This window comes from Oxyura jamaicensis, chromosome 1 (genome assembly GCF_011077185.1).
Source record: "Oxyura jamaicensis isolate SHBP4307 breed ruddy duck chromosome 1, BPBGC_Ojam_1.0, whole genome shotgun sequence".
Lineage (NCBI taxonomy): Eukaryota > Metazoa > Chordata > Aves > Anseriformes > Anatidae > Oxyura > Oxyura jamaicensis.
This window is the reverse complement of record NC_048893.1, coordinates 177,423,592-177,445,912: the sequence shown is the minus strand read 5'-3', so window position 1 is coordinate 177,445,912 and position 22,321 is coordinate 177,423,592. Positions and strand designations below refer to the sequence as shown.

The following is a 22,321-nucleotide window of genomic DNA, read 5'->3' as shown; positions in this document are numbered from 1 at the left end:
TCCCTTCCCTTCCCTTCCCTTCCCTTCCCTTCCCTTCCCTTCCCTTCCCTCTTTCTTTCTTTCTTTCTTTCTTTGCAACATGCATGTTTTCAGACATGAATGATAGATGAGTGATCACCCTTATTAAGAAGACAGACTCACCTAGACCTTTTTTATTCTAATATGTAAGGAAATTTTAACTTTTGAGTTTACCTCTATTCAGCAACTAACTTAGTAATAACATTCGTGTAGAAGGTTTAAAGGTATACATTTACCTGTTTGTAAAATGTCATCATTTGCTTTTACTTTGATAACGTTCCAGTATATTTACAAACATATGCTTCAAATGTATGTACATCGTATGTTCTAGTATTTCGGCGTCACCTTGGCACAATCTTTACGTACTTGTGGGAATGATTTGACAGCAGTGTAACTATTATTGAAGAGACTTAAATGCATCATTGCTAGCATATAGTTCTTTAATTCTTTGTAGATGCCTGTGAAAGAAAAAGAAGCCTCTCAGAAAGAAGTCATTCTTCTGGCCAAGATGAAGCATGCCAATATAGTAACCTTCTTTGCTTCTTTGCAAGGTTTACTTTTAACTTTTTTAAAAACAAAAACAAACAACCTTTTTTTTTTTTGAAAGGCAGCAAAACCTAGTTTGTTCATATTGCCCAACCGTAAGCCTATCCCCAGCACCTCACTTATCAGTGGAGTTAGGTGCCAACTCGTAAAAATGAACACAATATATTGCTGTATTAATGAGTAATAAATGAGAATAAAGGAAAGAAACACTTTCTCCTTTCAGAAAACAACAAGCTGTATATCGTGATGGAATACTGTGATGGTGGAGATTTAATGAAGCGGATAAATATGCAGCATGGAGTACTCTTTGATGAGGACCAGGTGAAAGAAGTTACCTTTAGAGGAATGGATGTATTATGTAAAACACGTTGTTTGAATTATGCAGTGCTAGTTTCTGTTTCTTTTCTGACCTGTTATAAAAACTGAACATTTTAAAGAAACTTTGATAGTTTTAGTGGGAATTTAGAGTTTGCTTTTAGACTTAAGATCTTAAATTAATAACAGTATTTTGATGCCAATTATATTATTCTTCCCATTGTTCCTTCTATTCTGGAGGCACTTTTTCTTTATATTAGTAGTATACCTCCTCAGCCAGAAAGGCTTTATTTTTACAAGGTGTTTTAGAGGTGTTAGGGGATGTATTATATATGAAATTTTCATTCTTTTATGCTATTTGCATCATGGCATATCATGCTTTATACTAGTCAGCGGCAAATCTCTCATTCATTTTATTTGGGTCCAGAGTTCTCTGATGCCATTTAAATTGTTAAACTGGCACAGAGAAACAAGGCCAGAATTCTGACTGCTTTGGGAGCATGTTCACATGTATTTCAGTTTGTAAGTAGGCATGTATGAGAGGTATTGCAATTCACAGAAACAGAATTTCCTACTCCTCCTTAACTTATTCCTTCATCTTTTAACTAACTTTAGCTTGCTGAAGGAAATCTCTTATATGTAGGACTTTGTATTTGGAGCTCTAAGAATATTTATTATGCGTAGTCTTTCACTTTTGCAGTTGCAATGAAAACTTTACCTAGATACTAGACAGACAGTACCTAACGTGTTAGTGGAAATCTACTCAAAAGCATAGAAGTGAAAAAAAAAAGGGAAAAAAGATTTTTTGTGACATTTCTTCTTGCTTTAGTAGGAAAAGAGAAACTCCTTAGTGTAGAAGTCAGTTGGAAGTGAATTACTGGTTCAGCAATAGTGAATTTTATGATCCGATTGGGAGTTATAGTAGAGGCAGAGACAACATGAGAGAAAATAAAGAGGACAGAATCACAGATCACAAAAAGACAAAACAGGGAACCAACACACACAAAACCCTTGCCAAGACAGAACGATGCATATCCAAAGAAAGACAAAGGAAATACAGACAGAAGAAGGGATTATAGAAACTAAAGATGCATCTGACAATCAAGAACAGAGAGCAAATTGCCCAATTTAATGTAACATTGTTTAAAAATCTTTATATTTTCAAGTATATGCCTAAGAAAGTCTCATTTATGACATCAGCCCTATTCAGGAAATCATCTGTGAAATGTTAAGCATTACTAGATAAAAGATTATTACTTGAATTAAAGTCTTCCATTACCATCAATTGTCCTTAAGATAGGAGCATGTAAGCACATCTGACTTTTGTTTCTGAATTAAGTCCAGCAGCTCTTATTCAATAAAGCATATATATCTGAAGTTAAACACATGCTTAAGAGCTGTCCTGGAGCAAGGATAAACTGTTGTGATTACTTACCAGCACAAGTTTCTTCATACCTCTGTTGTTTAGCCACATTTCAGATCTTCATCCTCTATTTCTTCCTTCCTGGATCACATTTGGTATGATTACAAATATTATAAATGCACGGTATGACTTCCACTGCTGAGGATTAAGGAGACACCACCCATTTATGTCTTGTTTTTGAACTCATTTCTGAATAAAGGCCTAGTATTCTTCTCTTTTTTGACATGATTATTCAGTCCTTGCTCAAGTAATGGTCTTGTCATAGTCAATGAAAACTTGACTGGGATACAGAAAGTGGGAATAGGTATTTATTTCCATTTAATTTCCTGATAGCATTGAGCAAGGAAAGCAAAATTATGGCATTAATTTTACTCATTAAGAAGTATTGTTTCTTACTATTCGTGTGTGCTTGACATGTTCTAGATGTTGCTGTTGTCTTTGAGTACATATTTCAGTAAGATGTCCCATTGGAAATTAGAGCCGTGCAAATTTATCTTTGTATCAAATCTATCAGATATCTATTCCTTTTGTCTTTCACTGTAGATTTTGAGTTGGTTTGTGCAGATCTCCTTGGGCCTGAAGCATATTCATGACAGGAAGATTTTACACAGAGATGTAAAAGCACAGGTAGTAAAACTAGAACTGGTGAGGGGGTGATTATATCTTCTCAAAATTTGCTTTAGAAGCTGTGTCATGTTTCATTTTTACATATCAGTTTCTTCTTTGTTTGCAGAACATTTTTCTTAGCAATAATGGAAAGATAGCAAAGCTTGGGGACTTTGGCATAGCAAGACAGTTGACCAAGTAAGCACCTCTTTCATTAGTCTGTGATCTACGCCAGCTGTGACTATTTCTGAACGTTCAGAGTGCAACTCTGAATGTGCAAATTGTTTGTGGACTGTGCTTGGTCTAGGATATCATGGGTCTGTCGCTATATTTTTTCTGGTATCCTAAAATGTGCCATGCTGAACAAAACCATAGATCCTTGTAACTGGACTCTTGTTAGAAGGTCTTTCCCTCAATATTTCCCTGTTCCTTAAGGAACTGACATAGAGAAACTCTGGAGGTACAACTCTTTTTTGTACTCCTTTATAATCACTTCTGGTGCTTCATGAAAACAAAAAGCAGTGAACAGCAATAAACGTTTGGAAGTAGTGTAAGAAAAGAGTTTATTCAGGTCATTCTATTTATTTTCTTAGTATGTTCTTCAAAACTGTGCCTATAGTAACAAAAAAACAAACAAAGGCCAGAACCCATTCTTCCCTGGCCCTTAGAGTAAACGGTATCTCATGGCTTGCATCCGTCTGGCTAAACTTCTGCCAACGAGGGTGGTCTTATCTTTATTGACTCTGGCGACAAGGTTGGCCTAACCTACATGGTGGCCAGACATTGTCTAGGAGAGTGATTTTTGACATGGTCAAAACATGCCAGGGGGCTTGCTAACAGAAGGACAATGCTTTAATTTGATCTCTTTTTGAGCCTCTTGATATCTTTGACCTTGGCACGATCTCGGGGCAATGAAGTTCCACGGTTTGTGGAAAGTTAATTTCCTCTGATGATCATTTTGCAGATTGGCCTTCTATTGTCTGTCCTTCTCAGTTGCTTTGTACTCCACCTGCTGCAATTCACCCGTTGCAACTTTTCCTATCCCTAATTTAAATCAATCCAAGCTGAATCACATTTCCGTCTACACAATAAAGACTTTAACCAGCCTAGACAATTTGTGCACTCTCTTCAGACTTCCTTTACTATGTACCTGTATAAAATACCTTAATGCATCCTTCAGGTGAATGTACAGCATATCTAATTTATGTCAAGGCCCCATCAGATTGCTTTGGAATTAGGCCTAAATAACTTTGGAAGTTTGGAGTTGCATCAGAGCTGGGAAGTCTTTCTGAAAGAAACCTCAGAATGTGAATGTGCAAGTATGGAGATTTTGAGGAGTATTTAATAGGTGTCTGGGACTATAGAGACAAAAATATTTGGAGCTTGAATGTACTTTTTTCAGTGAATTAGTTTTCTCAGTCCCTCTGTGATACACAAAGGCATTTTCATCTCCATTCTCCACTTCCAAGTGCCAGATAGTGCCCAATACTTTTACTTTGTTAGGTATCCTTGACAGCTCTGCCAGTCAGACTTCATATCATATCCACTACAAAGAGGGTAGCTTTCAACTTAGCTGTCAAGCTTGACACCTGCTATAGAGTGAGAGGAATCACACTCTGTGATTCTGTTTCTCGACTTCACAGTGATTCTTGATGACATCCACAGGGTAGATAACTAAAAGCAAGTGGAATGAATCCAACCAGTGTTATTTGGCTGTACCTACATAACAAGTCAGCAGCAAAGATGGAAATAGAGTTCATTTATTCCTGCTTTAGTTTCTGGACAGTTGTTCCTCCTTCCACAGTTTCTAGCTTGCATGACTGCTTTCATAATTGTGTGTTAATTGTCATAATTCCTTGAAAATGTTGGTAACAATGCTTGTAAAAAGTGGGGAAAAGAAAATCTTGTGCTTTCTGTTGAAATACAAACACTGTATTAAAATAGTAGGTAATTTTTACACTGAAATAGGAGGTACCTTAGTGTTTCTTGGGTTGTTCCATCAAGATATTCAGCTATCTTGAGATCAGAAATAATATCCCCCATGGGCTCTAACTCAACTGCTTGCAGACTTTTTTCAATGTGTAAACCTTTTTATTCATTGTGTTTCATTAGCACCATGGAGTTTGCCTATACCTGCGTAGGGACCCCTTATTATCTGTCACCTGAGATCTGTGAAAATCGACCATATAACAATAAAACGTGAGTCTCTCTGTTTTCTTTATGGACTTGTTCATGAGGGTGTGCAGGCGCAAAAGAACTTAAATAATGTCATAGTTTAAATCAGTATTTCTGCAGGGCACCAGGAATTTCACATGCATCAGCTAGAGGTAGCTTTGCTCTTCAGTCCCGCTAGGAATATTAATCAGCCATCATTTATTTCATGTGGCTTTTCCAACAGTAATAATAGAACCTAATTAGGTGCTGTAGAAACATTGGTGCCAGAGCTGAAAAATAATTTTAAGTTTTTTTCATTTCAATGCATCCTAAGAAATATCAAAAGCTGCACCAATATTAATCTCCATGGAATGATGCTAGTAAATGTCAGAGCCGGAAAAAAAATATTGATTACATCTATGAAAATATGACAGGCTTTTCCTGAAACTTGAATTCCTTTTATTTACAGAGATATTTGGTCTCTTGGCTGTGTGCTCTATGAGCTGTGTGCACTAAAGCATCCTGTAAGTATCTTAGAATCAGATCAATAGCGTATTATTAAAAATAGAGTGAACTGCCTGGAATATATGTAGTTATAACAATATTCATAGACAGCTACTAAAATTATTTTCAATTTACTTCTTGATATTAAAGGATGACTACTAGCGTTTAATATTTTGTATTGAATTTTTTGAGCATACCAAAATGCAATATATTACATTGTATTTCTAGAATTTTATGTATATATATGTATGTCAAACTTATATTTACTCTTTAATAAGTACTATACTTTCTCAAAAGGGAGATGGAAAGAATTAAAGTTATACTTCAAAGTTAGGCTTTAGGCACATAATTTTATTCATTTCTACTTGAAAATACTTGAAAGTACTTACTAAAGAGTTTGAAACCTACATTTCCCCAGAGAGCATTTCAAGTCTCAAGAAATATTTTCCTAAAGGTTGTATCTTGTTTGGAAGCACATTCATGTCAAAAGATAACTGAGATAGCATCTTCAGGAAACTGTGCTGTCCTCTGCGTGATCTGAGCCTCAAGTAATCCTCAGCATGTGAATGTGGACAAGGAAACAAAGCAGAAACTAATCCCAACAACAGGAAAAGGGTCGGATTCCTGGGCCCAGCAGAAGTTTACCTGGGCTTTAATGTAGTCAAAGTCAGCAGAGCAGCACTGGCAGGGAGGGCAGCTGTGCTGAGCTGAGAACAAGGGAGGAAAATTCCAGATTTCACAAAGTGAGAAAACATCATTATTTCTTCTGATGAATATTAGCTATTCTATTTCATAGAATCACGGAATCCTTTAGGTTGGAAGGGACCTCCAAGATCACCTGATCCAACCTCATTTCGTATTGCTGCCCATTTTTTTAATTTGAAGGCAGGAACTAGATGCTGATGTAGAAAGGAAATTAAAGTGCATTTGGCAAGTTTTGGTTACAACACCTTCAAATTATCCCAGTAAATAAAATGGTAATTTTGGAAAGTTGTTGCTTTCAAAATTAGTTTTGCCTGCCTGAGGCCCTAAAAAGCAGATTGATGCTGATGTATTAGGAGATCTTCTGAACAGAGAGGACTGAGTCAGCTGAGTGGCATCAGCTGTTAAAAATCAGGTTGTACCCTGGTTCCTGAGAGAACGCAGACCACAGAGCCTAAGTTGTGGGAACAGAGGTTCTGAAGGTGAACGCTGTGAAAGCAGTATGTGTGCGGATCTCTGATGAACAGCTTTTGGTAAAAACAGTGATGTTTAATTCTAGAAAAAATGTGTTATGGTATGACACTGTATGACACACGACACTACGAAAAGCCATTCCAAGTACTAAAGCTATCAGACCTGCTGAGTCATGGAGCTTAAATAGGAGAACATAACCAGCAAGTACTGTCAGAGAGTGGTTCTGTTACTTTCCCAGAGCAAATTATGGATAGGGAGAAATTATTTCTGAAGAGATTGTGTAGCACAGGGCTTCTGTATGCAAGTGCCCTTTTGAAATTCAGATGTTTAGTCCATCATTTCCAACCATCAGTACTTACTGTGCTCTTTCTATTGTTTTCATTGATTAAGTTTGAAGGCAATAGCTTGCACCAGCTGGTGCTGAAGATTTGCAGAGGATATTTTCAGCCCGTGTCTCCCAAGTATTCCTATGATCTGAGGATGTTAATTTCCCAGATGTTTAAAGTATCTCCAAGAGATCGGCCATCTATGAATTCTATTTTGAGGAAGCCCTTCTTGCAGAAGCTTGTTCTCAGATATTTGCCCCCTGAGGTGAGTGCCTTGTACTGCTTCTTGCCAAGAGAAAGGTGTATTGTAGTATAAACAGTTCTATCTGATACTTTTTGTTGATAGCTAACACAGGAAGAACTCAGTCTCACTGTGATACAGAGAAGAAAGCCTTCAGCATCCAAGCCTGGAGCCAAGCTGATACGAGGTAAAGATAATATTTAACGATTTTAACATTGGTTCTACACTAACATTTGTTAGTTGTGATATACTTGATGGTGATAACTTTCTCCAACAGTCTTTGCTGCACATTTGGATACAAGACTTTCAGACAACTTTAGAAATAAAAAACAAAAGGAGAGAACTGAAACAGCAGAAGCATTTCCCTAGACATTGCACCACTGTCCTTCTTGATTAGGAAAAGCCAGCTTTGAGACCAGATCACTTGTAGTATTCAGCTAGAAAAGCTGAGATATGTTTCTGGTTTATAGAGGTCTCCCTTTTATTCAGTGTACTTCTTTGCAAAACTAATTAGTAAGATCCACTTTACATGAGTGTGACAAATCATAACGTTTTCAAAAACATTTAATTCTAAGAATGAAAGGCAAAATTCTGTGAACTGTGAGGTGTGGTGAAGTATGATGAGAAGATGTAAGGAGTGTTTATTAGCTCAGTAGGTGTATGCACCCTACTGTTTGCAACTGTGTGACCGGTAATCTTGTAGAAAGCACAGAAGGTAACTTGTTAATCTTTTATTTTTAAAAAGAATGTAAGCTTCAAAATAGGGGAGTCCAGGACCAAGTTCCTCCAGAATCTGGAATGGTGGCGCCTGTCAAGACACAGGAATTATTTCAAAGAAATGAATGGAAACCTTCAGCAGGGCAGCAGCCTCAGGTATAGTGCATCCACATTGCTGATAACATTTAATTATCTTAGAAGGTAAATTCCTGCTGTTAGAAAAGGTCCTTTAGAAGGCTTCTTTAAGATATATTAAATTCAACCTAATGCCTACACCAAGTCAGTGGAGACAGTTAAGGACTCCAGAAGTCTCAGAAGAGGTCTTTTAGAAAGCCTAAGTGGGAAACATGGAGTTCAGGCTGCTTCAGTCTGGTCTTTTGTAACAAAAGCAGTCAGGCACACTTTGCATTTATGTTTGCACATAGGCAAATGAACTTTGGGCTTGTATTTCTGCCATAAAAGCAAATGTACTGATTCCCTTATGTCACACTTCCCGAGGGCCCATTCGTGGGCAAAACCAGTGGTGCCCACTGCCCTCGTTTCAGATGCAATTAAAACAAACTGGGATAAAACCTTACAGCAGGAAGCCCCTGTTCCTCAAAATGACCTGTGTTTCTCACTCATTTTCTACCTCATAGTTTCCTCAAGCTGTGTGCTATCTCTAATCTCTTACTCAGCGTCACCTCACACCCCCAAGAGCGTGTAGCACTCTCTTGGATGCTGACAAACCAGAGCAAAGCACAGTTAGGATCTGGGAGCTCCCAGCAGTAATTGCACATTGCAGTTATGGTAGATTAGCTGATGGGAGAGATTTGTGGAATTCCCAGAACTGCAGCCCTCAAGCAGTCACTGAAATACCTGAGGACAGTGCTGGCCCAATGCAGAACGTAGGACTTAGTTTTCCTCGTAGTTACATTTGTGCATACCCATGCTGGTTAAGTTTCCTTTCATTGTGCTCTGCTATAATCAGAAGCAGAATTTTGTCCACAATATTTTGATCTGCTAGACGTGCTCTAATGTTATCACTTTCATCATCCAAATGAAGAAAACAGGTTGTTTTTTTTTTTTTCAGGGTAGTGGGGATATTTGCATAGCGTCATGCTTTGAATGAGTTGCTTCAGGGTTCACAGAATCACAGGGTATTTGAGACTGGGGGGGGACCCCTAGAGGTCATCTTGTCCATGCAGGGGCACCTAGAGCCACTTGCCCAGGACCACATCCATATGACTTTTGAAGATCCCCAGCAACTGAGGTTTCACAACCTGTCTCTTCCAGTATTAGGTCACAGTAAAATGTTTTGCTTACTTTCAGCTGGAACTTGCTGTGTTTCAGTTTGTGCCCATTGCCTCTTGTCCTGGGCACCAGAGCCTGGCCCCATTTTCTTTGCACCCTCCCTTCAGGTATTTGGGGGAGATTCCCCCCAAGCCTTCTCTAGGCTAAACAGCCCCAGGTCTTTCAGCATTTCTTCATGAGAGGTGCTCCAGTCCCTGAATCATCACTGTGGCCTTTCACTGGCCTCTCTCCAGTAGCTCCATTCCTCTCTTGTACTGGCAGGGAGACAGAACTGGCCACAGTCCTCCAGGTGTGCACGTTCAGAGGGGAGGGGAAGGAACACCCCCTTGACCTTTGCCTAACACAAGCCTTTTTTTTTTTTTTTTTTTTTTTTTTTTTCCCCCACAAAGGCACCATTTTCATGTTCAACTTGCCCACCAGATGCTCTCCCCAGGTTTGCATCATCTGCAGACTTGCTGAAAGCACACTGCCCCATCCATCATCCAGATCATGAGTTACTGCATCTATATTGTGCTGGACTATATAATCTATATAATCTGGACTATGCTGTAGGTAGATGACTATTTTCAGAGTTTCTAAGGAGCAATAATTAACGTATTTACCATCTAATGAAGAAATACTGAGATGCTTTTTAATTTATGCAAGAAAAATAAGCAATATTCAGCATTTTGCTCATACACCATGTAGTAATTTTTAGTCTCCCACCGTGGAAATGTTTGTGGATGTCTTACTGCAGTTCTTTTTTATCATGCAGCAGCAGTAGCTAGACAATCACCTTCCTCTTCATTGTTCTTATGAGGTGGAAAAGACAGTCTTGTCACAAAGTAGAAATACAGGAATGTTTCATCACAGTGAGGACTTGGAGAGATCAAAGCCAGGCTCCCACAGGCACATAATCAAAGAGATTACACACGAGCACAGTGCTCCCCTGAAAGCAGCAGTCTGCATGTTTACTGCCCACAACTTCATGCCAGGTTCCTCTCGCTCCCAGATGTCAAAATAAAACTCTCCTGGAATTAACTCAGTGCTTTGGGCTTCAGAATGATGGCGTGGCACAAGGGCAACCAAGGTACAGGGTACAAAGCCCCACGTGGACTGACTTGCAGAGCACGGGCTGCTGCTTAATCACAGGAGCTGATGGAGCAGGGGAAAAGGGAGAGACCACAATAAGATTAAATACACCCTGTATGTAGCAAGTTAGGAAGTTTCTGGATTATTTAAGAAAAGGCTTGGAAAATGTAACATTAACTCTATTGTAGACAGCCTGTATTACCATGCAGCTCATCATGGGGAGGACCGGAAATAGTTCACACTGGTGTTGATACAAATGAAGGCGGGGCAATTAACACTCCTTATTGTATTTTCAGCCACAGAGCTCCAGATTTAAGATGGCAGAAAGGCCAGAAAATATTAGAGCGCATGGCCATTACGGTCATTACTATGATAAACTTGACAACTTGCAGAGGAAAGGTAATGCACATTATGACCTTTCTCACATCAGCCAAAGAGTTGAGGAATACTATAAACAAAAAGGACAAGTTGTACCTCCACCCCCACCACCTGATGGGTAAACCTTTCTCATTATTAGTAGTGAACTGTCCTGCAGTTATCAGCCTTCCTGATTAACTAGCACTGTAACATGCCTCATTCAGTATAACTCCTTCTCTGCTTGTTCTTTGATAATTTTTCATTTAAGTTTATCATACAATGTAACTCTAGTTTCTGTTCTGAATGTATTTTCCTGATGTTTGAAATTTTATTATCAAAATGTCTCTCCAATCTCTGTTTCATTGGATGTGGAGTAAATCACAGGATAGACACTGTCTTTCCTTCCCACCAGAATCAGAAAGATCTAAAGAGCAAAAGCTGTTCTGTACTTCAGGGAACAGAGTAAGAGGCAGGCCACACAAATGTCTCTTCCTGCAGAGCTTACATTTTGGTTTCAGATATAAAGGCGTGTTCACCAGCAGTCTGTGTACTTTAAAGCCTTTCTTTTACAAAGCAGAGGTAGAACCTTTTTCTTACTTCTGAGATTGTCTGTCCATTCCACGACTGACCACTCATTTAGAGGATCAGGAAAAATAACTTTATTTTCACTAACAGTTTCACATACCATTTATCAAATAGAAGGTGAAGAAGACCTTTCTCTTCAGAAGACTAATGTAACCAAAATAATAGCGAGGGGAGCTGGTAGAGAATTATTTGTGCAGAAAATAGAAGCTGTGAAATAAAATATAGCATGTGAACATCGCTTTCTTCTCTCAGGCCTGCAGAATATCTTCAAAGGCGTTTTGAAGCCCAGCAGTACAAGATTAAAGTGGAAAAACAGCTGGTAAGCAAATACTGAACCATAGAATAAAATCTGTAAAAGAAACTGAATGAAAATCCCAAAGATGAATTGATGTCTTTCCAATAGACTGTAACAATGGCAGATAGAAAGCTCTGCTCTAGCAGGTCTGTTGGTCTGCTCTACAATGGTCATCTTGAGGTTTTGTTTTCTAGTATCAAACTATAGCAATGTAAAATCCTGCTGTGACTCTTACCTGTGAAAATACACACTTGTCATACATCACTCCTCAGTGGAAGACGGAAAGTGAACTGAATAGGCTCTGAAGAAAGGGATTCTAGATGAAAATTCCTTTGTTCTGGGATTTATTTGTACACCCACAGGGACTGCGGCCATCCTCTGCTGACCCATATCATGACCAAATACAGAAGCAGAAAATAGCGGAAGAGCATCTCAAATTGCATCATGAGGACGTGTCTAGAAAGAATGAAATGAAAGAACAGGTAAATAAAATATTTTTCCTGAGTTGCTTAATGCTGTTTACATACACTCCTCGACAATACTATTCTTTATGTGAGATTTTTTTTCCATTGGACCACTAGGAAAATATAAGCTCTGTGCTCATCTGGTTCCATCTTGCAGAAACCAGTGAAGACTTGCACAAAAGCTGACCTCCAGAATCATTTTAAAAACCAGGACCTTGATTTTGATTTTGGTTCTGCTGAGATTAGAGGAATTCCTTCACTGAACAAACTAATGGTGGAGGACAACAGATCCTCACAGTTCCAAATCACAGAAAATAGTCTTACCTGACTATTCATGTATGTACAGTCATTGCTCATAAGTCATATGGTGACATTTAGAATATGATATAATAGTATGTTATGTCTATTGCTTCCATATTATAACTTTAGGAAATTATTTTATACAGAAACAATAAACTTCTGTTTTATTTTGGGAAGGAAGTTGCAATACAATAAATGGCTTATAACTCTTTTGTCCTCCTAATTTTCAGTCCTCTATTTTAATATTGTGAATTTTTGGAGTCATTACTTAGACAATTCTTAGTTTATTCTTGGAATTAACTATTTTAGGTGTAACTAGACAGAAAATCCAGCATAAAAAATTCAGAAAAGTTTCAAAAGGGCTAAAGTCTGGAACAGTTATAACTCCTAAATGTCCTGTAATAGGAAGTATTAAGCAATCTTTGAAATTGGCAGTAGTGGACACTGATCCCTTTTTCTCACTGATATCCATATAATATTTTATTTATTTATTTATTTATGCGATATTTATTTATTTATTAAACTATTTATTTAGTTTGATATCCATATAATATTTTGTTTAGATAGTGCTATTTCTATATGTCTTTCTAACAAATATGTATTCTACCTTAATGCTTTTTTGATAGGAGTACTTGAAACAGTTACAGAAAATCCGGGAAGAATACCACAGCAATATAAAAGAATTCAGATTCAGAGCAGGAATACTGCAGGTAGCAAAGCTCAAACATGCATGCAGTCCTTTTTCCTTCTCCTTTTTTAAGGTAGTACACTTAATTAATAATTGAAATGAAAATTTAATAAACCTGTTCCCTAGGTCAATCAAAAAATACAAGATAAAACCTATCTGGTGAGGCAAGGGAAAGCTGAGAACCAGTCTGAAACCATGGATACAGCTGGAACAAAAGAAGAATCACCTGAGGTATCTCTTAGTCTAAACGCAACTTCATACATAGCCTTTGATTCACTCTGCAAGAGTCCTGAAAAATACTAAAGCTTAAATCGTACCTGATGCTTGCACCGCATCTGAAAATCTTCTTAGGTTCCTCTCTTGAATAGCCTGGAAACTTTATTGGGATGAGTTCTGATTTGTTTTGGTAATTGTTTTCCCCCTATAATTACTGGGAGGTACTTTTACTTCTTTTATTTTTGTGGTGTGTTTCTTTTCCTTGCTTTCTGAGTGAAGTAAAGAAGCCACTCACAGTGCAGACCTTCATGAGAATCCTGTGCAAGAGACATAGTAAACCGAGCTCAGAGTAGAACATGAGTACTTTTCCTGTAAGGATCCTATGTAGGGTATATGTTACAATCCAGTTTTATGTGGACTCCTTACCTCCTTACTTAAACAGGAGACTGGGAGAAGTGGGAGGAAGAAGCAGAGCCAAAGATTTCAGCTACAGGAATCCATCACTTCTTTGTCATCAAATACTTCCAACACAGGCACTGGAATGGAGTTTCAGAATGGTTGCACTTTTACTTTAAAATACTGGTATGATGAAAACCAGATGATGTTTCCAGACCACATGGAGTTCTACAGCAACAAGTCTGTTTCTCCTCAAGTGAAAAGAATGAAAGCCTCAACTTACTAAAATTTATTTCAGTATGCAAAATGTCAGCTTATTCTGAAAGGGAAACAACGCTGATCTAGCTAATAGGATTCTTCAGTCCGAATTTCCTTCATGTAGTGTAGGATTTCCTGCACTGTTCAGCAGCAAGGGGCAGACCTCCACATAAACTGGTGACAGACGTCACTACCCTACTGCAGCTGGAACTCGGGCCAAAGCTGCCAATTTAAGTAGGACACTCTTCAGTGATATTCATGGATCCTGGAGCTGGCTTTTACTAAAATAAGCTACGCTGTACACCATCAAAGCCACACCAGGACAGAAATGTTATTCCCATGGGAAATGCATGATTAAAAAAAAAAAAAAAAAAAGGTTTTACACCTGTTTGATGTGTTTGATGTCACCTTAATTCAAGGGCACTCCATCTACTGGAGAAACTGCGTAGGTATTTCTAAAAAGTACAATCTGTGAATTGTTGTGGCTTCACCTAAGGCTGAGGACATGTCCTCATAGCAGGAGGTCACTGAAGGAGCTGTACACAATTATATACTTTGCTTTTATGTGGCGTGTTCTAACACAGAGAATAGGAATATGCAGAGGGGTAATTAAATAGCTTTTAGGTGTTACCAGAAAACAGGATAATATGAAGCACGACTAGACTTTGTACAGGCATAGGTTTGAATTACAACCTTGATTTTCATCACTTCCAAAGTCTGCTAGAATTAAATCAGCCTGAGTCATCTTGCATATGATCATATAAAAGAAAAGATGTGTCGTTTCTGTACACAATACTGTATCCTCTAAACATGGTTTTGAAAAATCAGGGGTTGCACTTTATGCAAGGTTTCCTGTTTTTCTGCTAGATAAGCCAGAATTATGTCTTCAGTATTAGAATCTAAATAAGGCAATGAATGAACTATTCTTACTGATATATATAAAAGGAAATCAATGATAACATTTAGTACTAAAAAGAGCCTTTTTATATAAGGGTATATACATAGACTGTATCCAAAGAGTGTATTTAAAAGTTTTTCATGATTATTTTTTATTTTTTTCTCTCCCTCCAGAACATGGAAGAAAACTTTAAACAAGTCAGACTCGAGGATAAGCAAGATCAAAACATTTTAGAAAAGGAATATAGCACAAAGGTATATTTACTCTTTTTGTTTATTTGTTTTTCCCCCATTTTCTTCTTAAATCTGTACATTTCAAATGATTCTCTTATGCCACAGTAGCTCTGGAAGTCAAGTTCTTTGAGAATCAATTACAAGTGCTGGTCTACTGCTGTTTGCTAAAAGTTTCTGTGAGAGGATAGAATTGCTAAGAAAAGAAACATGTAACAGAGCTTTTCTGGTCATTTGAGGGAGGCTCCCTCTAAATCTTCTTAGACAGTAATCAATCCCCACTTACTCATCTTTATATCAAACTGCCTGTTTAAGTAAAGCCATGTCAGGTTGTTAATTTCTTAACATATTTTGTAAAACTTTCTTCTCTACCATGCTTCTAAATTGTAGAAGGGGCAGGGAATTGAATGGAAATGCACGTAAGGTATTAGGAAAATTTCTGACCATAAGATAATTCCAAAGTGGTCTAAAGGTGTTTTGTGAAATACTGCACCGAAGCAGCGCAGTGTTTAAATGTTAATAATGGCTGAGAACCAACTGTCAGAACCAACTCTGTGTATTGCAAGGATTTGAATTAAGTGGTTATCAAAGACATCTTTGCTTAAAATCAGCGATGTTCCAGCCTTCTGTAGCGGATGCGGTCATTTGAAAATATCCATAAGGTGTACCTCAGAGCAATCTATTTTTTTCTTATTTGTTCAACTTATCTTGTTAAACAGAAGAAAATTGAAGTTATTTTAAATAGAAAAATAATTTTCAAGTTCCATTTAAATTCCATATCATCTGTGTACATTTAATTAAATGTTTTTATTTAATAGCATATCTTAATGAAGTGTCTGAATTTTCTTCAGGGAGGAATAAAGTTTGAAATTAATTTAGATGAATGTCTTCCTGAGGAAGACAACATTCAAGAAGCAGAGGTAGGCTTTGGTTATATTCAAAGCATTTTCTTTAGTAATCCGAAACCATGACAGCAGCTCTGTGATGTAAGGTTTAACTGTTTATATTACTGTCACCCTCTACCTGTGTTATAACGAAGCTTCATGTTGAGGCTTTGTTGATGTATTGTATATATCTGACGTTCTTCAAGGAGATAATTGCTTGTGAAATTGGATGGTATCTGGGTCAATCTTTCAGATGAGAAAAGGCGAAGGGGTGCAGATATTTTCATTTTGTAAATTGGGCTGAGGGGGAAAACGTCTCAAAAGTGTGTTAGTCTGCAAATGCCATATTCGATTTGTGAATTTCATACATTTCTTTGAGTATTTTCTGAAATGATAATGGCCACTTCTGCAATTATTAGCTGTACTGCTTTTGAAAATGTGATTATTACTTCTTGAAAATGAGAACTTAGTACAGTTTTATAGAAAACTTAGCTCTGCAAATTCCTTATCAGTTTATATACGCTAGAAAGCTACAGCTATGACTCAGTCCATACTGGTGATCACTACAAAACCAGAAATTCCTGTGAGGGCTTTATTGTGCTTGAAGTTTATGCATGTAGCAGACCAAAAAGAGCAACCAAGACCGTTAGCACTGGGCAGAGTATAAACTACACAAGTCCAAGGTGAGAACCTGAGTCTCTCAGGCTGTTCTTTCTGGTGCTGCTTTATTCTCAAGATAGTTCAAAACTGAGGGATGGCCACGGCCAAGACACATGCAGGATTTATACTACCTGTAGGAACAGGATTACTCTAGCTGTACAAGAATAATAAAGTCAGTATCATTACAGAGAAAAGGGATCAAAATTTAAATTTCTGCTTGTTAGAGTTTCTGGGGAGTCCCTGACAATCTAGTCATACTATCCATGGCTCAGAAAGGGGATTTTTCAGCTGAGAAGAGGGTTTCTCCAGCATGAAACACACAACTGTTTTTCTAAATTATTCTCTAAGCCAACATCCTATTACATTTTTGTTTTGTTTTGTTTTCATTCAAGTGTCATTCTCTTTGGCTTGCATAAGGCTTTTTCCATCCTTTCTGGGAAAAGGTTGGTTGTCTTACACTGATACAACAAAGTTCCTGTCCATTCTTTGATTGAAATACCCACCTCCAAAATAATACTAAAAGCTTGGCTTGATAGTTGTGTTATTTCAATAGCACATTCACACAGCTGTTTCTTTTCACTATGATTACATCACAGAGCAAAATTACTGTGATGAACCAGGTGTTATTTGGAAATAACAGAAGTGAGACTACAGACATTACGTGATTTCATTTATTAAAATGACATTTCTAGCTGATTGGCATGTAATAGCTACCTATCAGTATTTTTATATTAGAATGTTTAAAATATTTGTAACAGCAACAGAGAAAACAGAATTTCTTTCCAGTATATGTACACTTATTAACCACCATTTTGTTGTTGTTTCTTGTCATTTTGTTGTATCACAGCACAACACAGCCCACGCTGAGACTTTGGAGTCCCGCTGCTTTGTGTTTTGTTACCCAACTTGCCTGCACATACACAAGAATGGCTGGCAAACAGAAGAATGAGAAGTGATAGTTGTTGCCAAATATATATTTAGAATAAGAATATATATAAGAATATATATAAGAATATATATTCTTATATATAAGATATAGTTGTTGCCAAATATATATTTTCTCTTTCTATTGTTTTTCCAGGTGCAAGATAAAGCCAATGAGAGGTTAACTCCGGTGGATATGGAGAATTTTAAGGAGAAATTGGTGAATGTTTATGAAGATCCCATGGATGGGGCTTTGGGAGAACTTTCTGGTTACCAAACAGGTATTTCTTAGGGAAATGCAATACTTAGGATTAATCCTGAAAATTAGTTAAGAGTAAGGTAACTTCAGTAACTATAGGCTATAGCAAATTTGTCTGATGTTTCTCTCCCATTAAATCTTGTAATTAACATTATAATTCCACTGAAATCTATTCTTTAAAAATGAAGTAACTTTGCCTCCTTTTTTCTTCCCCTTAGAGTCCAGTGATGCAGGTGATACTGAAGAACACAGGAAGCAGTGGCAAACTGGAACCCCCCAGACACTACTGAATTTTTTAGCCAATGCTGATGTCACATCTGTACATCCTATGGCTGAAAATGAATTTTGTAAGGTTTTTATGTTTTCCAGCAAGTTAAATTAGGGAGCTACTAAAATTCAGCCAGACTAATTACATACTTTTGCCAAACAATTCCGTATCAGAACATTCGTGTGATCTGGCAGGCATTTAATTAGGACTTTTATCTGAAGCACTCTGTGCTCTTGGCAGAAAATGCCAGCCGTCTGCAAGTGAACACCACCGCTTTCTTGGGCCTTGAGCTGATGATACACAAGACCTCGGCAGTCTGTGGCCAGCCAGCCAAGAGCGTGGTGGAGTTCTGGCTTCCCACAGCATACGTTAGCATTGCTGCACAGTCACAAGCGCACCCTCACACAGGTATGTTTGTGGTGATGCTCCTTTTCTGGAGCTGAATTGCTAGTTTTCTGACAGTGCCAGGCAGCTCCAGTGACTGGGTGCTGTGAACAAGGGGCTCCAGTGTTCCCCCGTTCTCCCACTACCCCAGACACACAGAAACAACCTGAATTTTTTGCATGGATAGTCAAGACAAAGCAGAGTATTGTTACTATGTCACTTGTTCATTTTGCCTTAGATGATGAACATTGGAACAAGAAAACAGGAACCTCTGAAGCTTTTCAGCCCTAAGAAACCACTAAGTTTGAGAACCAGGACAGCTCAATGAAGCTGCACCTGTCTATTCCAGACCTAATATGCTTATTACTTGAGCATTAAAACTCGTGTTAATAAGTTTTATGTGACATGTAGACTATTTTTTTTCCTCCACAGTATCAATCAGATCAAATACTTAAAAAATAATCCTCAAGGGAAAAATCAGGTTCCAGCATTACACAAAAGGAAGAAATCAGTGTCAAAATTAGAAAGTCTAATTCTAGCAAAAGTGCCAAGCCACAGTGATGATTTAGTGACCTGAGAACCTACCTGTTCTTCAGCTGACCATGTCATTCTGCCTGAAGACATCACAGAGAACAGGAAGCAATGGAAACAAACAGCACCTGGGACACTCCTGAGTATCTTAGCAAAAGCAGAGCTGTCTAATGCCTCCTTCATCCAGCTTGAAGAAGAAATAGGTAGGACGTCCATTACTGCCAATTTTACATGGTTTTCTTTATTGTGTTACTGTACCATTGGCAGAGGATCTGCAACAAGAACCAACATTTTGAAGCAGCTGACAAATGAGAAAAGCATGGGCAGCCTCTGCCAGCAACCACCGCTGTCTGTCCCGTAGCAGTAGAGGAACGTCCTCTTTCAGGACCTTACTGTTTTCAATAGGTGGGGAAAAGGGCAAGCCCCGCTTACCAATTATTACTTCATATATGCTTTATTTATTTGCATGGGTAGATGGAGATACTGCCAACAAGGTGGGAGATACCACAAACCCAGATCTAGCCCCTGAAACTGTTGAGGTTGAAGAACCCTGTAAAAAAATGCAACTATAGGTATTTCTGAAGAACAGCTGTAAACTGTAGTACGTAATGGCTTAAACTACTGTGGTGACTGACTTTACAGCATGGTGCATGCTGATACAGCTGACACTGGAAAAAAAAAAGCAAAAAGCAATTCAAACCACTTTTCACAAATGTCAGCAGTTCATAGGACTAAAGCAAGAATAAGGTCATGCAGGTATTCTTAAGTGCTTTTTTATTTATCTGTTCCATCTGTTAAAATACCACACTCCCTCATAACCCAGTTCTGCCCTGCTACTCAAGCTGACATTGTGGAGTACATTGTTACCCAAACTGACGGGTTGCTAGTGGATCACACACAGGATTTAGCCATTAGGTACTAAAACAATAACTCTTGTCATTGTTCTCCCTCTTTTCGTTTTGAGGTTGCCTTTCAGTCTTTGAAAACGAGTACTTCAAAGGAATCACAGCTACTGCATTCAAGCAGTAATTTTCAGTCTTTCCCAAACAGTAGTCCCCTAAGTTTTCCACTGAAAGTGCAGGCCCCTGTATTAGGAACTTGAATCCACCAGCATCAGATTTACCTTTTCTTACCCTTTATAGTTTTGTGGTTACAGTCTACAAACATGCGAGGCTCCACTGAGCAGAAGCTATAAACCACTGACTAAACCATGCGTTATCACGTCAGTTAAACACGGTACTTACATTGTGGGTCACTGGGGAAAAAAATGTTTACTTGTTTTCTATTACTTTACATACACCTTTATAATTAGCTAATATACAAACAAAGGAATGTTCTCTCCCTCTCCAGAAGGGAAATTGACCAACTTGCCAAAAGAAAGCAAGGAAAATGACTCAGAAGCATGCTCTGGTGTTGCTGTTGATGATGGCAGACTTGAGCCAAGATCAGATGATGAGGACACGTAAGTCAAACACTTCAATAGAAAAAGCCATTCACTTGAAGCTCTCATGAAATGACAGGATGCATTACCTAAAGCTTTTCTTCTCAGTTCTTTTAAATTTATAAATGAAGAAAATTTGTTTTACAGTCTGCTAATCTGATTTTCAATCCTATAATCTGTCAAATACCAGTGCTGACATTAAAAATATTATGGAGAAGTGTTAATGGGGCTTTGCTACTGTTTTTTTTACCTTATAAACATAGGTAAACAATCTCCCAGAAAAAGGTGAAGAAGCAGTTCGTATTTTGTGTGTAGTTTGCATATTCTTTACAACACATTAAAAAAATCTCAAAGGCTTTGAAACTAGAAACGCTTGTAACAGATACATTTAATTAATAAAACTTTCAAATTTTCAGAAATTTTGAAGATTCTGAAGACGAACTGAGACATGAGCTGGAAGAATCTCTGGAGAAAGTGGTAACTCCTCCGGCAGAGAGAACCATAGAGTCTTCCACGCGTTCAATAGATAAAGGTCAAACACATGAAGAAAAGATGAGCTTACCTAGCAAACTGTTTGGAAAATCTAATGGTGATTTAGAAAATATCTGTGAGCCACTTTTTATCGACACAAACAATTAAAAAGTCAAGCAAAGCAACAGCTGCCTAGAGCACCAGCATGATTACTGTTTCAGACCGTTCATATCCTTGAAATTTTAACCCCATCAATGACAACATTAAAAAAAAACAGGTAGCTGACATTAAATGCCAAGTAAATCAACTACTTTTCAACAGAGTTAAACAATTAAAATTGAAAGTGTTTTTGCCATTTTTTTAGAAGGAAAAAAAAATGGGCTAATCTTAGATGTCTACCTTTTGAAAAATTGTGATCCAGATTAAAATGCACTTTTCTTTCTTATTCTAAACTATCTGGGACATCTCTAACAACACTTGTTGGGCAAATTTCTGACTGCGTACTCTTTAACCATTTTTGTATCATGTCAGAAACTCTCCTGCTCAGTGTATTTTATTTCTCTAGATCAATCAACATCCTGTTTTAAGAAGCTTTAACAGCTTCTCATAATCTGAGTACCACTAATGAAGCTTTATAATTCCAATAGTTTAATTTACATAGCACGGACTGTACACCATACCTCCAACTATTGAGCAGTTTTATACAGTAGGAGTAAAAGGTTTTACTAGCACCATGAGAATCACATGTTCTCCAGTTCCCAACATAGGACAGGGTTCCAAGGGTTGAACAATGAGTTCTTCCACCGATATTTTCACAAAGTGCCATTAATTCCGATGAAGTTTAAAGGAAAAGAAAACATTCTGAAGTGATTTCAGTAGCTTTCTGCACTTCTTAGTTTGCTATGCAACATAAAATACTGTCGTGATGGCTCAAAATTTCCACATTTGATATGAAAGCAGTTTTTTTTTTAGTATGTTGCTCACTTTGTTCTCTTGTATAATAAGCAGTAGCTTAGAGCTTTATATTTGCATACCATCTAATTACGTTCTCTAATCTAGACCCTGCTATTCCCAAGGAACAGAAAACTTTTCAGTAGAATAGGGCTAGAAAAATACCATTTATCATACTGTAAAAGGACATGAGGTAATAGCTGATGTAAGGAGGATAGACAAGTGCAATTATTACACTTATCAAAAAAGCAAGCTAGCAAATACCATAGGATTAATCTAGAAGAATCACTGTGGCTAATGAAATCTCATTCAGGCCCATTTGAGAAACAGGTAGTTAACAGCTAGAAAAGAACTTCTGGGTACAAAAGCAATCAAACAAAATGTTGATTTTAAGAAGTGTGACTGTAGGTAAAGAATCATGATGTGTAGAAACTGACTGAAAACAAAATATTAAAAGATCTTACAGATGTA

The 22,321-nt window shown here is 37.7% G+C and overlaps 1 protein-coding gene across 3 annotated transcripts in view; it reads left to right on the top strand.

Moving 5' to 3' along the window:
- The window catches only part of NEK5 (NIMA related kinase 5), a 23,776-nt gene extending 1,577 nt beyond the window's left edge, over positions 1–22,199 (top strand). For 2 of the 3 annotated variants that reach the window (XM_035323641.1, XM_035323650.1), the window contains exons 3-23: positions 473–569; positions 788–885; positions 2,846–2,929; positions 3,036–3,106; positions 5,021–5,107; positions 5,532–5,586; positions 7,133–7,333; positions 7,415–7,496; positions 8,055–8,182; positions 10,687–10,886; positions 11,585–11,651; positions 11,990–12,109; positions 13,018–13,101; positions 13,206–13,310; positions 15,021–15,101; positions 15,896–15,997; positions 17,703–17,826; positions 18,023–18,151; positions 19,053–19,190; positions 20,338–20,449; positions 20,845–22,199. In XM_035323641.1, the coding sequence (XP_035179532.1) occupies positions 473–569; positions 788–885; positions 2,846–2,929; positions 3,036–3,106; positions 5,021–5,107; positions 5,532–5,586; positions 7,133–7,333; positions 7,415–7,496; positions 8,055–8,182; positions 10,687–10,886; positions 11,585–11,651; positions 11,990–12,109; positions 13,018–13,101; positions 13,206–13,310; positions 15,021–15,101; positions 15,896–15,997; positions 17,703–17,826; positions 18,023–18,151; positions 19,053–19,190; positions 20,338–20,449; positions 20,845–21,067 (2,388 nt within the window). In that variant the 3' untranslated portion in view covers positions 21,068–22,199. The remainder of the gene's footprint in view (positions 1–472; positions 570–787; positions 886–2,845; positions 2,930–3,035; positions 3,107–5,020; positions 5,108–5,531; positions 5,587–7,132; positions 7,334–7,414; positions 7,497–8,054; positions 8,183–10,686; positions 10,887–11,584; positions 11,652–11,989; positions 12,110–13,017; positions 13,102–13,205; positions 13,311–15,020; positions 15,102–15,895; positions 15,998–17,702; positions 17,827–18,022; positions 18,152–19,052; positions 19,191–20,337; positions 20,450–20,844) is intronic. The other variant, XM_035323661.1, reaches the window with a different exon arrangement.
- The last annotated feature ends 122 nt before the right edge of the window (positions 22,200–22,321 follow it).